The 15,624-nt window shown below is 40.3% G+C and overlaps 1 protein-coding gene across 1 annotated transcript in view; it reads right to left on the reverse strand.

Annotated features, from left to right (window-relative positions):
- Window positions 1-738: 738 nt before the first annotated feature.
- Window positions 739-15,624, reverse strand: part of TMEM163 (transmembrane protein 163) — a 92,182-nt gene continuing 77,296 nt past the window's right edge. Inside the window, exons 6-8 of the mRNA XM_054381105.1 lie at window positions 5,569-5,680; window positions 2,197-2,338; window positions 739-799 (exon numbers count right to left, since the gene is read on the reverse strand). Coding sequence (XP_054237080.1) covers window positions 739-799; window positions 2,197-2,338; window positions 5,569-5,680 — 315 coding nt within the window. The remainder of the gene's footprint in view (window positions 800-2,196; window positions 2,339-5,568; window positions 5,681-15,624) is intronic.

Genomic DNA, 15,624 nt, shown 5'->3' on the forward strand with positions numbered 1-15,624 from the left:
GAGCAGCTCCTCTTCCTTGCACCACTTTTTGGCTTTGGTCTGTACAGTAATACTATGTGTGCTTGTTTGGTCCATGCAAAGCTATGAACAGTGTCTCGTTAAGAAAAAAATAGAATTTAAATTGAAGAGGTATGGTTTCAGGTAATTTAGGTTCAAAACGAAGTCTCTCTCTCCCCGATGACAGAAAGGTTGCTACCTGCTCTTTCTGCCCATCTGTTTAAACGGAGGGGAAGAAGTAGCTACCCAAGTGTTTTAAGGAACATAGCTCTTGGTGTCTGGACTCTACATAGGATACTCTATTAGCCGAAGAGGTTAGCAAGGAGTGTGCTTGTGTTTGGGAAAATACAGGGCAGGGGAAAAGAAAAAAACGACAAAAAAACTCCAAGATCTGAAAATGGCACTTCTTTACCCACAGGCTTATCACACCATTAAGAACACTTTCACTCTGGAATATACAACATGGCAGTTGGGTTAAGACTGCAAACTGCATGTTCTCTATCGTCACAGGAATCAATAGCAAAAAAAAAAGAAATAAAAAAAGAAATGCTGCTGTTTGGCAGAACTGCAAGCAGTGTGCACATATGCCAGCTTTACAGAGAGATTTCCCATTGAAACAAACTGCAACAAAAACAGACCACGGGAAACAAAGTGCATATTTAGTAAAATACCATTGGCACCACTTGCCAAAACATCTGATGCTGTAGTTTTACGTTCCTGACAGAGGAGAGGCTGTGGTCTTCACTCAAACATTTCATAGTGGCGCGTTTGCCTTACACGGGGGACCATATCGATGAGCAACCTGCAGAGGAGAACACAGCGCTGTGGATGCAGAGACATAGCAGAGCCCTGGATCTTCTGTTTACTTACAGATATTGATTGATTTTAGAAATAAAAACCAAGTCACATCTAGAAACGGCCTTATCTTGCTTTCTCCTGATTGGAATTAACTCTGCCTCACAAATAATTGTGCCCAAAAGGTAGGGTAGAGCAGTGTGGAGGGAGGCTTCTCCTTTAGGGAGCCTAGATCAGGGAGGCTGCATTGAGAAACTGAAATACACAACAGCAGCCTCTCCTGGCTGGACAAGCCACAGGGAGTAATGGGCAGAGGACCACTGTCATAGCCTGGTTCACATCAGGCTGTTGCTGGAAGGAAGTATATAACAGTAGAGAACTGCAGCAGCTTCACAATCTGTAAAAGCTGGTAGCTGCCAGAACAGAATTTAGTTTTAGCCTTCACTACATCCTGGTGACACAATGGTTGAGGGCACTGTCAACCAAGCTGGTGGCAGGTATGCAGCATGACTTTCAGTGGCTGTACAGAAGGTTTCTGATGCTTTTGGTATATTTAAATAGATGCTTTGATATGGATTTAACCCTATAGTTTTCCAGAGCAGCTAATATTACAATGGAAATAGTGATTACAGTAATTTTTTCCAAGAATGGTATTCCCTATTACAATGTTCATTTGATTTTCCACATTTAAGAAAAACACCACACAGCTTCCAGATGATGGCTTACTGCAGCCTGGCCAAGGTCTGCTTCTCAGCAGGCATGATTCCAATTAACTAAAATGCTGCATCTCCTCCTTTTTCAGGGTACAAAGAGGAAGAAAAGACAAACCTCTTAGGTTTCATGCAGCCAAGGGAAATCATAGCAGCAATGAAGCTGCAATGAAGCACTTCATTTTATTTTATTCTATTTCTGGTGGCATGAATCAAGAAAGCATCTTAAAATTCAACAGAAACAACATCTGAAACACAAATGGCTAGGCCCTCACAGTTAAGAAGTTGCTATAGGGTAAAACTAGGATGGAACTCACTGGGCACCTTACCTTTAACCTACATTTCCTTTAGATTAAAAAAAAAAAAAAAAAGTGCTTAGAAATGTTTCATAATAGCAGTACAGAATTATTTTTACCTAAGATTTATGGTTAATGTTTCAAATATGTCAAGGCCTTTATTACAAAAAAGTCTTCTAAAAATCATTCACGTTTCTTTTTAAGTCTGACTGATGTGAGAGACACAATCTTTTCTCCCTTTCCACACACTCTGCTTCACTACTGGCATATAGTCTAATAAATTCCATTGACTGATTTTACTGGAGTTATATAATCCTTTAAGAGCTGTGGCTTATTACATTAAACAGACAGCCCATCTGCTGTACAGGCTGAAATACCTGCTAGCAGGAGATACTCACTTGATTCCATAGGCAAATATTGTAAGTCCAATTAAAACTCCTATACTGCCATCCAGATACCAGACAGAAGAATTATGTTTAAAAACTTCTGCACTAAGAAGGATGGAAAATCCCATTATTCCACCTACAAGAGAGTTGAAACCTAGAAGGGAGGAAGAAAAACAGTAATTGAAGAAAGAACCAGATCACAAGGAATTTGCCATCTCACCTACAAGGAGATAACCTGCAGGGAGACAAGGTGTTACTACACCAGTGACACCAGAAAGGAGTACAGACCCTTGGGAGAGGGCACACAGTGGCACCTATGTGCTCTTGCACACATTAAGGAAAAGGCAGTGCCATTCACCCACAGTTAGCCAGAGGTCTTCGCTGCACTTCGTTTCAGCAAATCAAACACAGAGTAGTTGGTGTCTGACAAGGGTTTAACAACTGTCACTTGTCCTGGCTACTATAAATAACTGCACATTAATTTCTCTATCCTGTGTGACTTAATTTGGTCAGTCCTGATTGTTTTCCTCCTCTACTGAGTTTTAGATCCCAGTTCTAGCTGCTGTTTGCCTCATACAGCTTTCACCTCCTGATCATTTTCCAAAAAAAGCAATATTCTTTCAAATACTGAACCTGCTGCAGTCAGATCCTTCTCTCTCTTGTGGCTTATTGTCATGAACAAAGCATCTTTGAGCTGTAAATAGCAGCTCACTGCAGCCCTGAGTATGACTGCCCTAGCCCAGCTATCTCCCAAAGAAACTCCTCATAATCTATGTTCTGTTGTTGCATGTACAAATATCCCATTAGAACTTCAAAGGCCACTTCATAAGGTACTGGAGGCTCCCACTTTCTCTGGAAAGGAATGAACTGGAGTCCAATATTACCCAAGATGCTCATGAAAAAGTAAATGGGTTTTGCACAGGAAGATTTCAAAGACCTTCTCTTAAAGTTTTCTGCCCCATTCCATGTATTTATTAACATATATACCTCTTCATAAGATATCCTAGAGCTGCATACACCACTGAATGCATTAGGGAAATCATACAAGAATAATACATTTTCCTGGTATTACTGGCTGATGGTTCCAAATGATCTAAAAGCTGCTTACAAAGGAAATTGTTTTCTCTTCCTGACTATCATTCCACCCAACCTTTTTTTGCTGGTGTGGCAGGAAATTGTGTAAAGGCTGCAGGTATTAATCCTGACACTATGTTCTGTGCATAAGGTTAGCATAGGAAAAAACCAGGTATCTAAAAACCTATAGAGAAGTTGGCTGACATCAGCTGACCATCACATATCTGCATTTGTCCTCTGAGATGTTACAAAATTCCAGATAGGAAATGGCTGATTTTATTTTCCAAAAGGCCATGAGTTTTGCTATGAACAAATTGAAGAGATATTGTTGTTAAGCACTAATCTAAAACAAATTTATTATTTTTAACAAAAAATAAGCATTGACATGTGTGAGAGAGAACTTGCTGTTTCAAAAATAAACCCATTTTTCAGAAAGAAAAATGTATGCTCTTGTTACTCAAAACTCTTGGTCTACTGCCAGGGATTGCAGGAGGTAAATTATCAGGAAACAGAAAACACTAAAAAAAGATATGCAAGGGAGTGCTAAATCTGTCTCAGCTACTGAATCACATTGTCTCCTCCTGATTGTTAATAAATCAAGTATATATGTAAATATATCTTGTGAAAGAAGATATTTAACCACGCATGGTAAGATCAGCCACCTACATTTTCTAAAGTATTTCTGAAAGGGCAAAAACAGAGATAAAAAACAGACTGAGGTACCTGTATACTTTATTCCCTAATTCTTTTAATCAAACAATGAGCAATCTCTAGCTCAGAAACAATATAATTAGCACAGGGATGTAATTATGGGGGAAGAGATTTCCCTATCATACAGGACCAGTTCAGAGATGAGTTATTCATGAATTTTTCAGCTAATATTTTGTCTGAAAAACCTGCTCTGTTTCAAAAACAAGCTACACTTTTTTTGAAAGAGGCTAAATCATTTGCCTGCTGGTACAGCCCACTTACACTCTGACAGGAAGAGAAGTCAGACTCACTGAGCTGTAGGCCCCAGGATCTTTTCTAGAATCCTTTGTGCAAGTTGGAGGTCTTTTTGTTTCATTAAGTCTAGGGTGGCAGAGTCCATAATAAAGAGCAGGATCACTGAACAGCATGGTCTGTTGGAAGAGAGTCATGAATGCAGGCAGGTGGTAGCTTAGCTGTAAGCCCCACACTGCTGTTCTCTTTTTTACTTATTTTGTATTTACAATATAAATAATCGTATTTATCTGAGCAACATAAAATATGAACACTCATAATATATGTTCTCCCACATCACAGAAAAAAGAATTTGAGTATGTTTAGATTACTTAAAATAAAGTAATTGTATGTGTCCCTGGAGTCAGCTGAAAATTAAATTTCCTTAAAGTGAAATCCTTAGTGGAGTGAAATAATTTATGTTCTGCAATCCATGAACCATTAACACCCCACCGTCTATGTTTATAGAGCATTTCAAATGGTCCTTGCAGATAAAAACTGGATGAAATTTGTAGGGTGCTGTGACATCACTGTCACTGAGGCTTCACTTGTTTGCAGAGCAGATGACCATGGCTTTCTGAAGCTTCACAAGCTCGAGCCTTGCCATTAAGAGGAATATCTAGACCTACTTCTCAAACATGCCTTTAAACCAGCAACAGTCAGGCACTACACACCTGCGTCAAGAGTATTGGCAGTGAGATCTTCTAAGGATATAGTGGACAAGACTCACCTTGTGGCAAGCCCTGGACAGAGACAGGGGAGTGCAAGACAGTAAGCAGGTGAAGATTTGGATTTATGCACATGATGCTCCACCAGCTCTACTGAGCAGCAGGAAAAGCACTACACTGGCAAATGATATCCATAGGGATGAATTGATGGTTGCGATTTGCTCAAGGCAGGGAGGCGTTTTCTGCAACAGACTTGCTGTGTTTTAATTGTAGGGATGAAATGTTTTACCAGGCACAGCAAGTGAGGAAAGATGTGACTTAACCAAAGCTGTATTAACTGGCGTCATATCCTCCCAACCTCTGTAGTCTAACCTCTACTACACACCTGACTCGTTACATGCTCTAGCTCTTAACTCTATTTCTGCTTACTATCCACACACTAAATGACTTCCACCTGACATACACATTTCAACTGAGGTACCTATGCAAGAGGCTAGGGATACCACAGACTCTTCAGGGTTTGGGGCTTTTTGCCTTTCCTGGTGGTCTTCTTCCATCAGTGCTCCCAACAGTTGCCCTCTTGTGGGGGCTACTCATATCCTCTGTCTGCAGCATTCCCTGGAAGAATCTGTAAATGCAGAAGAATCAACTTGACACTCACCATCCGTTATCAGCGCTCTGCTCGTAAGGACCTTTCCCAGCATAAATTTGATTACTGCCAAGGCAGTGCAAAGGATTCCACTTAGAACGGAGACACTATAAAGAAAATCATCCTGAAAGAGAGAATACCAGACACTAGATGTCATGCCCCATACATTAAATGACAAATGATACTAGTTATTGTGCAATTATTTGTGCCACTGAAGAAAAAGCTCTCCTGAGTTGACTTGCACAAAAGCCAGTGCTTGTTTTGCTCATACTGCTGTCTGTGACTGCTTTTTCAAACATAATTAACAACAGCTCCAAGCAACAGATTTTGAATTGACCCAAACTCCTGCAGATCAAGAGGTTACATACCTGCCGGGCTGACTGCAGACTGCCTAATATTCTAGTGTCTATTGCAGTAAGCAATGAAGTCCTCACATGCAGGATAAAGACTTGAGAGTAGAATCCCACTTACCAGACCTCTGTTGATTTCTGGTGTGAGAAATAACCATTTCAAACTGGTTCTAATTCTGTGCTTGGTTTGGGTTTTTTTGCCACCTTCTAAGGTAAAGTCTGGTCCAAGCTACACTGGTGAGAGTTTTTATACTGATGTGCAAAGTCAAGTTTAGCTCTTCCTTAGAAAACAAATTTTCCATGCGCTTTCATTTCACAGCTACAGAAATATCCACATTGCTTGAGTGTCTAACACAGGCTCCCTAAGCTCCCTCAATAGAAAGCTGACTGTCTACATAGGGCAAGTAAGAACTAAACACACATACTCCAAAAGGTCATCTGGAGACACTGGCCTCTTTCTACTATTTTGTCTTTGGGTGGGTAGGAGAATGACACAAAAACTTGCATTGCTAGAGTGTGCCTAAAGGGAGTCCTGGTACTGAGGCACATCCTCTGATGGGCTATGCAGAAAAACTTAGGTGAGCTCTTAGCATGCTTGCTTGCCATCTAATCATGGAGCTTTGGCATAGATTAATCTGTTACTCATAGTACAAGCACTGATTTATGCTGTTGCAACATCAACACAAACAAAGGAAATAGTAAGAAATTTTTTATTTCTTATTTATCTGCAGGTCTAAGTGGGCCAGTGCCACTGGGACATAATTACTGATCAGAACACTCAGGCAAAAATCCCCCTTGATAGTAAACACTTTTGTAGTGATTCATCACCTGCTCCATCCATTTTCATTAGTTTAGCAGCAATTCAAAACCCAAAGAAATAAAAAAAAATTGTTTTAAAAGCTGCTTAGGAAGATACTGAGAATTAGATTACTGGTATAATGTACTTGCATCCCTAAATAGATTTTTATACTTTTTTTTTAATGTCATATTATTTTCAATGTCTACTTCATCCACTCTCCGCCATGAGCTCATTTTCTCTCATCCCGGTACAATATTGAATATTGAGGCATAAACCACTGAGAGAAAGAGAGTAAAATAGAAGCAAGGAGAACACAGGCCTCAAGCACTGGGTAAGGGTAAGATAAACAGCATTTGTAAAATTATTTAACAAAATGACAGAAAAATACCAAGGCAATTTTGGAGTGCTAGGGAAGGACTAAGGAAGGACTTGGAATATTTCCTTGCTGTTGGCCTAACAAGGGAGCTTTCCAAATATCTGAGATGACAACAAAGTTCCAAAAGTTTGGATAAGCTTTGCTAAGAGCACGTGAAATTTAAGATCCTTGCCAAATTCCTGTCTCTAAAGGTTCTTAAAACCATAACTTTACCATGTCCAAGGAGTTAATTTTGATAGTCTGAGAAATTCTGATTAGTCTAGATATTTTAAGCTATTATTTTATTATGCATTTTACATACTATTTAATATACAGCAGAGGTGTAAGATCTCAGAGTAATCCGAAGCAGAATGACATGCTCCATCAACCTAGGCTTTTCTGTCCATTCCCACAATATCATAGAGAGTGTGAGCTTCCCTCATACATGAGTTTTGTTTTCACTTTACCCACCTGTGACAGTAAGCACAGCAAGAAAACCTGCTTGTGATGCTCTCAAAAGCATGAAGGCTCCTCACTCATTAAACGGTGCACCAGGAGCAGATGAAGAGAGCAAAGCAAAGGGGTGTGCAGACTTGACATGATGTCAGCTGTGCACAGGCCACTGTCTAGCTCCAGCTTGTCACAGGCAATGTGTGTTGGACACGTGCTCACTGGAGTAATCACCAGCTCAACACTCTGCTTCTCTTGCTTTTCACTTCCCAGTGCTTGACTACATGAGGTCACTTATTTCATCATCACCCCATAGGCCCTCCAAAAACTGACGGCTCCCAGCACCCCCACCTCTTGTCCTTGTCTTCCTCCTGTTTTATCATTAGCACAGAACTGAAGGTTGCAGAGCCAGTGCAGGTCACACCATAAATTACTTTCCTATCAAAAGTTGGTGTACTGTCAGCCTTAGGCTCACAAAATCTAATTTTCCTACAACTATGAAATTCTCTGGGCTGGACCTGCAAACAATTACAAATTCACATAATTTGGAAAAACACATGAATCCCAGTACAAGAGATTTTGCAAATTATTAACACAGATGTCCAAAAGTCCAATTATTAATTCAGAGTCAGGAAAGCGTTATGCCTTATTTCCTGTGTTACAGTGCAAAGTCTCATCCTCTGCATGGCACACCATTTCTAACTAGTTTGGTTTCTCCTTATCATGGCACAAACCATAGATTTTTAGTGTGAAATCAGGCTTTTCTTCTGCATGTTTAACTACAGCCACAGTACATGAAAATGGATCTTGCCATTTGTTCTGGCTACACAGTAGTGGTCAAAATTATTCTAGCCATTTTACTGGAATCCAAGAATTACTTAAATACCATATTGATTTTTGGAATCAACTCATAAAGTGAATTAATGAACAGGCTTTTTAAAGAGGACTCGGGAACCAAAAATTCTTCACAAGTTTGGATGGCATTTTTTTTCTCTGAATTACAGAAGGCAAGCTCATTTTTTTGCTAATATTAATCCAATATTAATCCACTGATGATGCTGAAGACCTGAAAAATCAAAGCTTTATCACCACAGTAGACCTAGAAAGGGAAGAAATTACAAAAAAGACCCTGCTGTTAATGTCAATGCCTCAGCAATTTCTTGCACTAAACTGTGCAGAAGTCATTATTCCTTTTTTATATCTCTAAGACCCTAAATATTAATAATATCTGAAATCATTCCCTCCACTGGTGTGCAGCTTTTCACAACAGCCACGCGGAGGCAGCAGACACCTCAGTAAGGGAGCACAGGAGGCATGAAAACAAAACCAGAGGAAAAAAAATCTTTTCCATTCATTTTCCTCAGTACTTTGCAATGCTTTCTGAGTGTCCTGACTCAAGAGCTGGAAGCAGAAAAGTGAGCTTGCTTGCTTGCTACTAATGAGAACAGCCCAAAACATGTGGTGAAGCCCAGCCGCACAGGCAGTCCTGTTCAGGAGATAAGCAACTCAAAGTACTGCACTGGAGATTATTTTGCTGCAGTGAAGCTGGAACCAGTTTAGGCAGCAGCTGGCTGCACTGTTATGCCATGAGCCAGGACATCACGGTAGGAAGTGTCTGCTAAGAAAGATTCAACAAACGATCTGAGGGATGCTCTGGGCTAAGCTGCTGGGCTGGAGCTGGGGCCTGGCCAAGGTCGCTGGCTGACAGCTGACACATGCTTTGCTGCAGTGCTATGGGCTCTAAAGAGTTAAACACATCATACTGTGGCTGTGAAATTATTCCCATTAAACTAACTCATCCTTTGGAGAAATGAAGAAAAGAGAAGCCATAATGGAGATCTAAATTAATAAAATAAGCCCGGCCATCTGGCACCATCTCCCTCCGGATCTTCCCGCAGCCTTGCCCTCTTGGTACCCCTTGCCTTCCCATCTGACAGTCATTAGGAGCACCAAGCACATCTAGCCAGACTCACTGTGTACATACTTGGTGTTATTTTAATTAAAGCAGCAGCAAATTGTGACAGATGATAAAAATTTAAATTCTGATCATTTCCATACGATAAAGGCTTCTCAATGTGGTAAATAAAGCTCTTTCCTTTTCCATTTCTTTTCATCACATTCCCTCATTACTAGTACACCATACATGAGACCTTAATTAAAGGACACATATATCTTATTAGATGGCTCCATGTATAAAACAGCACTGTGCATAAAGCCAAGTCCTTACCATGGACTGCCATCTCATTACACAGCATGCTAGCAGCTACAATCTCCCTGTTTAAGATTTATTTTATTCAAGATTTTATGCTGGGACAGTTTCCCAAAAGAAAGCTTTCCTAGGATGATCTTTCGATAGTCCTTGGAAAGGAATAATAGAAGTCAGCAGGCAGCTTTCCTCCACTTTATCCAAATGCATTGCCCCCCCACCAATGAAGGCTAAGGAGCCTTCAAAAATGTGATAACAGTTCTGTATCCGCTTTCAAGGATTTCACCAAAAGCAGCAGTAATCACATGTCTTAAGGAAAATTTTTTGATGATGATGTTGTGGCTTTGATCTTTTTCTGAATCTATTGTAGAAACTAAAAAAAAAAACCCACAGGAGATGCCTCAGTGCTTAGCTTATTAGGTAGAGATATTTTAGCCCATTTTTTAGCTAAAACTAACTTTCAGCTGATTTGTGCTCCTAATCTTTTCCTAGAATGCATCTTCCTAATTATGACCCTAAAAATTTTGCCCTGATTTCATGTACTATTTCTACTAACTCTCCTCCAGCCCTTCTCCTTTAATTACAGTCCTTTCACTTCTACTTCTGGGATAGGAAAATGTCCTCATTTCACCAGAAGTATACAGTATTGAGAAAAAAAGTATTCAGCAGTATGGGAGGAAGAATCATGTTCAGTATTCCTCCCCAGTAGTCACAGCACATAAAACATTATCATTACAATCTGTGTGTGATCTTCCTCTCCAGAGGAGAGGTAGCTCACTCTAGTGTGATCCCAAAACAAGCTGCTTCTTCCGCCCCCAAAAGCTGCAGATTTATTTACAATATTCTGCCCTCTCAACTTCCTCTGTGAGCCAGCCATAGGCTGAACCTCTTCCCCACTCCCAGAGGAACTAGGCATTACTGGTACCACCCTTTTCACGCCACTTTGTTACTTCCTGGAGAAGCCAGTGTCTCATGGTGTTGTACCTCTTCTCTGCGGAGCCTTGCTCACCTTGGCTGAGGAGGTAGGGATGCATTGCTGGAAGCTACAGATGGTGTTGGCAAGAACAATGTCATGGCTAGCCCAAACTGAGCTGAGTTTGTGCAATTAAGTATTAATTTTGCCCATCTCTACAACTCACCATCTGTCTCACAGATCCCAGCAATGACCCTTCTTCAGTCCAGGTGACTGGTCATGTCCTCTCCAGTGCCCATCAGAGCCTGCTATGACCCTGCTCCCCACCTCCACTTGCTTTCCACTGCCTTCTACTCATCTGGGCACACTGGCTCTGTAATCACTAAAAGCCCCCTCTGCAGAGCATGTCACTTAACCAGAAAGGATCGGCTGTCCTCTTTCCTTGAAAGAATCTGTTTATATAGATAGTAACAGAGAGGTTTCTAATACAAACATTATTTTTTTTAAAACAGAAAAAAAGAAAGGTCCAAATCTGTATCCCATTTTCTCCCAAGTAATAAATAGTTTATGTAATCAGTCTAGAGGGAATTCCTGGGAAGGCAGAGGGTCTTTCTTGCCAGCAAACTTCAAAAGGGACAAGAGTTTTAGTTGCACTTCACTGCCACAAAACAAACCAACAGCCCAGTGTCTGACTCAAGCAGGAGACAGTCTTATTATTAGTACACACATAGAGCTAAAAAATAATTTTATGAATGTTTAAACTTGTCTCTTTGGTGCTGAGCTTCTGTGACAAAGCAATTCCACAGCATGGAACACTTCTTCAAGAAGGAGGTAACAAAGAGAGGGTGTGCCGAATGCTGGGGCAGGAGCACAAATGCCAGGAACCAAGAGGCTGTGAACTCTGGAGAACAATCTACAGTTAGGCTATCAGGTAGTGATAGGACTAGGGGGAATGGAATAAAGCTGGAAGTGGGGAGATTCAGGCTGGACATGAGGAAGAAGTTCTTCACTGTGAGAGTGGTGAGACCCTGGAATGGGTTGTCCAGGGAGGTGGTTGAGGCCCCATCCCTGGAGGTGTTTAAGGTCAGGCTGGATGAGGCCCTGGCCAGCCTGATCTAGTGTGAGGTGTCCCTGGCCCATGGCAGGGGGATTAGAACTAGATGATCCTTGTGGTGCCTTCCAACCCTGACTGATTCTATGATCTTAGGTGACCTTAGGACTCCTACAAAGTATCTGCTTGATACTCTCATCACTTGTGTGTCCCTTTTCCCCATTTATTTAGCATCAAACAGCTATAAACCATCATTTTAAACGGTGTCTGGTCACCCTTGGAAGTGAGTCTCTAGTGAGACTGCCATTTCTCCACTTAATAAGGAACTGCAACCAACAACACCTCTCACATAACCTACCACACGGCAGCTTGACAGCTTTCATTTCCTACCACCATGTAGTAAAGTTTGAAAACAAGACTTTCTACCAAGCCCATGAACAAAGAGCAAAGTGCAACTGCTATGTCTTTCCTAACCCTGCCTTACTAGGTAGTTCAAGTATCCACAACATTCTCACCAAGCTGGAAGAGGCATGTGTATTTTAGGGTTATGTTAACTGTTTAAGGATCAGCCAAAGACCAAACAACCAAACCAGATATAGTAAATAACAATTACAAAACAGGATTCTAATGTATAATTCATGTGTATGTGGCTTTGATTTGAACTGGTAAGCAAGAAATTGTATATATGTATATATACAGACTGGAAAGTTGGTCAGGAAGAAATTTAATGAAATTCAACAAGGACAAGTGTAGAGTCTTGCACTTGGGAAAGAACAACTCCATGTATCAGTATAGTTTGGGGACTGACCTGCTGGAGAGCAGTGAAGGGAAAAGGACCTGGGGGTCCTAGTGAATGGAGGGCTGACCATGAGCCAGCAATGTGCTCTTGTGGCCAAGAAGGCCAATGCCATTCTGGGGTATATTAGAAGGGTTGTGGTTAGTAGGTAGACAGATGTTCTCCTCCCCCTCTACTCTGCCCTGGGGAGCCTGCATCTGGAATATTGTGTCCAGTTCTGGGCCCCTCAGTTCAACAGGGACAGGGAACTGCTTGAAAGAGTCCAGTGCAGAGCCACAAAGATGATTAAGGCAGTGAAACATCTCCTTTATGAGAAGAGACTGAGGGAGCTGGGGCTCTTTAGCTTGGAGAAGAGGAGCCTGAGGAGTGACACCATTCATGTTGATAAAGATGTAAAGGGTGAGTGCCAAGAGGATGGAGTCAGGCTCTGCTTGGTGATGCCCAATGACAGCACAAGGGGCAGTGGGTGGAAGTTGAGGCATAGGGAGTTCTATGTGAACATGAGGACAAATTTTTTCACTGTGAGGGTGACAGAACACTGGAAGAGACTGCCCAGAGGGTTTGTAGGGCCTCCCTCTCTGGAGATATTCAAACCCACCTGGTTGTGTTCCTGTGTGATCTGGTATAGGTGATCCTGCTCTGGCAGGGGGGTTGGACTGGATGATCTTTTGAGGTCCCTTCTAACTCCTAACATTCTGTGATTTTGAGATATGTGTGTATATACACGAGATTAGAAATGTATAGAGAAGTATGCAGAAGAACAGATGTGTATATAAACACAAGCACTATTTGCTGTATTGCTATTGACCTATAATTCACCTAACATTATTGAATATATTTATGATGTATTTATAATAAATAATTAATTAGAACTCATAAAGCTACACTGTGCCACCCCTAACTCCCCATTTCAAGTGCAATCAATAGGATATGATGGACTTACTAATTACTTACTTACTAATTACCTAATCTTTCAAATTATTTCATTTATAAGAGCATTGGAGGTACCACATCAGATGTGCTGCACGTCTTTTGTACACAAACTGATCGCTTTTTTCCTTCTTTGTTCAGCAGGAAATGTCAGAAATATGGCATGATGCTTGCTTACTCTTACAAAAAAGTGTCCTTTGCCATACTAATGAGGACAAATGCCAAACTGCATTGACATTACATGTGTTATACTATTACCTAGGGAAATGCAAGCAGTAACTGAATAGCAAATGGATATTGATTTACAACCCCAAGTGAAAATAAAATGGTCATTCTCACTGTAGCTGGGTTGGACTTTTTTAGCCTTTTAAAAAAAAAAAATCAAACCAACAAAAAACAAGAAAAGGCTTTCAAATTCTTTGGGCCAAAATGTAAAAACTAAACCACACCATTTACACTAGAATTATATTTATACTATCTAAGAATAAATAGTAATTGATATGAAGTAGGTAAAGGGGCAAACGAAAAAGGATTTTTATCAGGAGGTAGCACAGACTGACACTGGCAAATCCAAACACAAAACCACACTTGATACCTATGCATAATTTGAGTTTTAAAGTCCTTTCTCAATCTATTAACAAAACATCCAAAAATCGCTAAAATTTACACAGAAACCCAAGCATGATATCATCAACAATGTTCAAGATCAGTCTTCATCCTTATTTGCAATGAAATGTGTTTGTACCAAATCCTCAGGGTCAGCACTGGGTGTGGATTTAGCTCTCTGAAACATCAATAAAGGAGTGGTAATTCCTTTTCCTAGTGGGAATTATCTTATTAACAGCTAACAAATGATGTGACTAGCAGTAAGAGAAATATTCCAAATCTGATAGGTAGGGGAAAAAAACTACAGTAAATAATTTCTGATCCAATAGGAAGGGATTCTATTTTATATTTGACACTCAATGTTGCAGGGAAAAAAATAAATTATACAACCTGAAAAATATTCATTTCAAATTAAGTGGAAGGGTAAACAGAATGAAGACTTTATATTCAAAATGTCAAATACTGATTAGCTTTTAAGGTCAGGTGTATTGAACAACAGCTAAAATTATCAGAAACTTTAATTCCAAACACCCCAGAATTAAGAGCAGCTGGCCTACTTGTTCTAACAATTCCAGCATGTATATTAGGAACAAAGAAAAAGAGTAGAAAGGGTGGGGAGAGAGAAAAAAGATCTGATCAGTAAAAAGTATTTCCTTGGAGGACAATTATATGGAGCTGAAATAATAACTGTGGCATGTTTCACAACTATACAATAAATTCACAGCTCTATACATAATAGAAGAACACAGAAAGAGGTGGAATTTGTATCTGTAAGGTTCCTACACATTAATAGCATACCTCTCTTTCTTGTAAGAAAAATTTTTGGTATTTTGTGATCTTTCCATGTTTTTTCAAGTTTTCCAGGTGTACAATCACATGTTCACAGTTAATCCTCATGGCAAACACATATGGTGGGTAGACCCACCACAGAGCATATGCATGGAAAGTCTAAGACAATGTCACTTAAAGATTCTCAGAAGGGCTGGGGGCACTGTAAGGGCTCCATACAGTACAGGCACTCCTACTTTTTACAGGAAATCTTATACAAATATATCTAAGCAGCTATATGGTAAGAATAGGAAACAGTAAGACTCCTTCAAAACTAACATGTTCCAAGACAAGTGGAAAATGTCATCACATCTTTAAAGTCATAAAATAAGAAAGCTTTAATGAAAAATATTTTCAGGCAGATGAGAATGGAGGTCACACTTTGACAGCACAAGTGAGTTGTGTGTATGTGTTGATGCATGCAGAAACTGCATCTACATACACACCCCCACACAAGTTTGCCTTCAAAGGAAAATGACGCATCTCTGCAAATGCAAAGTCAGGTTACACAACAGACAGATCCTCTCTGGAAGGGACATGAATGCTTTGTTCTCATCATTTCACTCCTTTGTTGAAAAATCAGAGACCCCAAACGCCTTTTCTGATGCTCACTAAAAGTAATGCCCAAAGCTCTAAAACTCGGGGGGAGGGAGGGGAGAAATCACTAACAATTCCCACTGCATATATGCAATATCAGTGGTTTCCAGACTTTTGAGACAAATAGATCCCTTCAGCTGCCATATTTCTTCTACATCTACTTTACCATCAATGCTGTAATTCAAGA

Source organism: Indicator indicator, chromosome 5, assembly GCF_027791375.1.
Source record: "Indicator indicator isolate 239-I01 chromosome 5, UM_Iind_1.1, whole genome shotgun sequence".
Lineage (NCBI taxonomy): Eukaryota > Metazoa > Chordata > Aves > Piciformes > Indicatoridae > Indicator > Indicator indicator.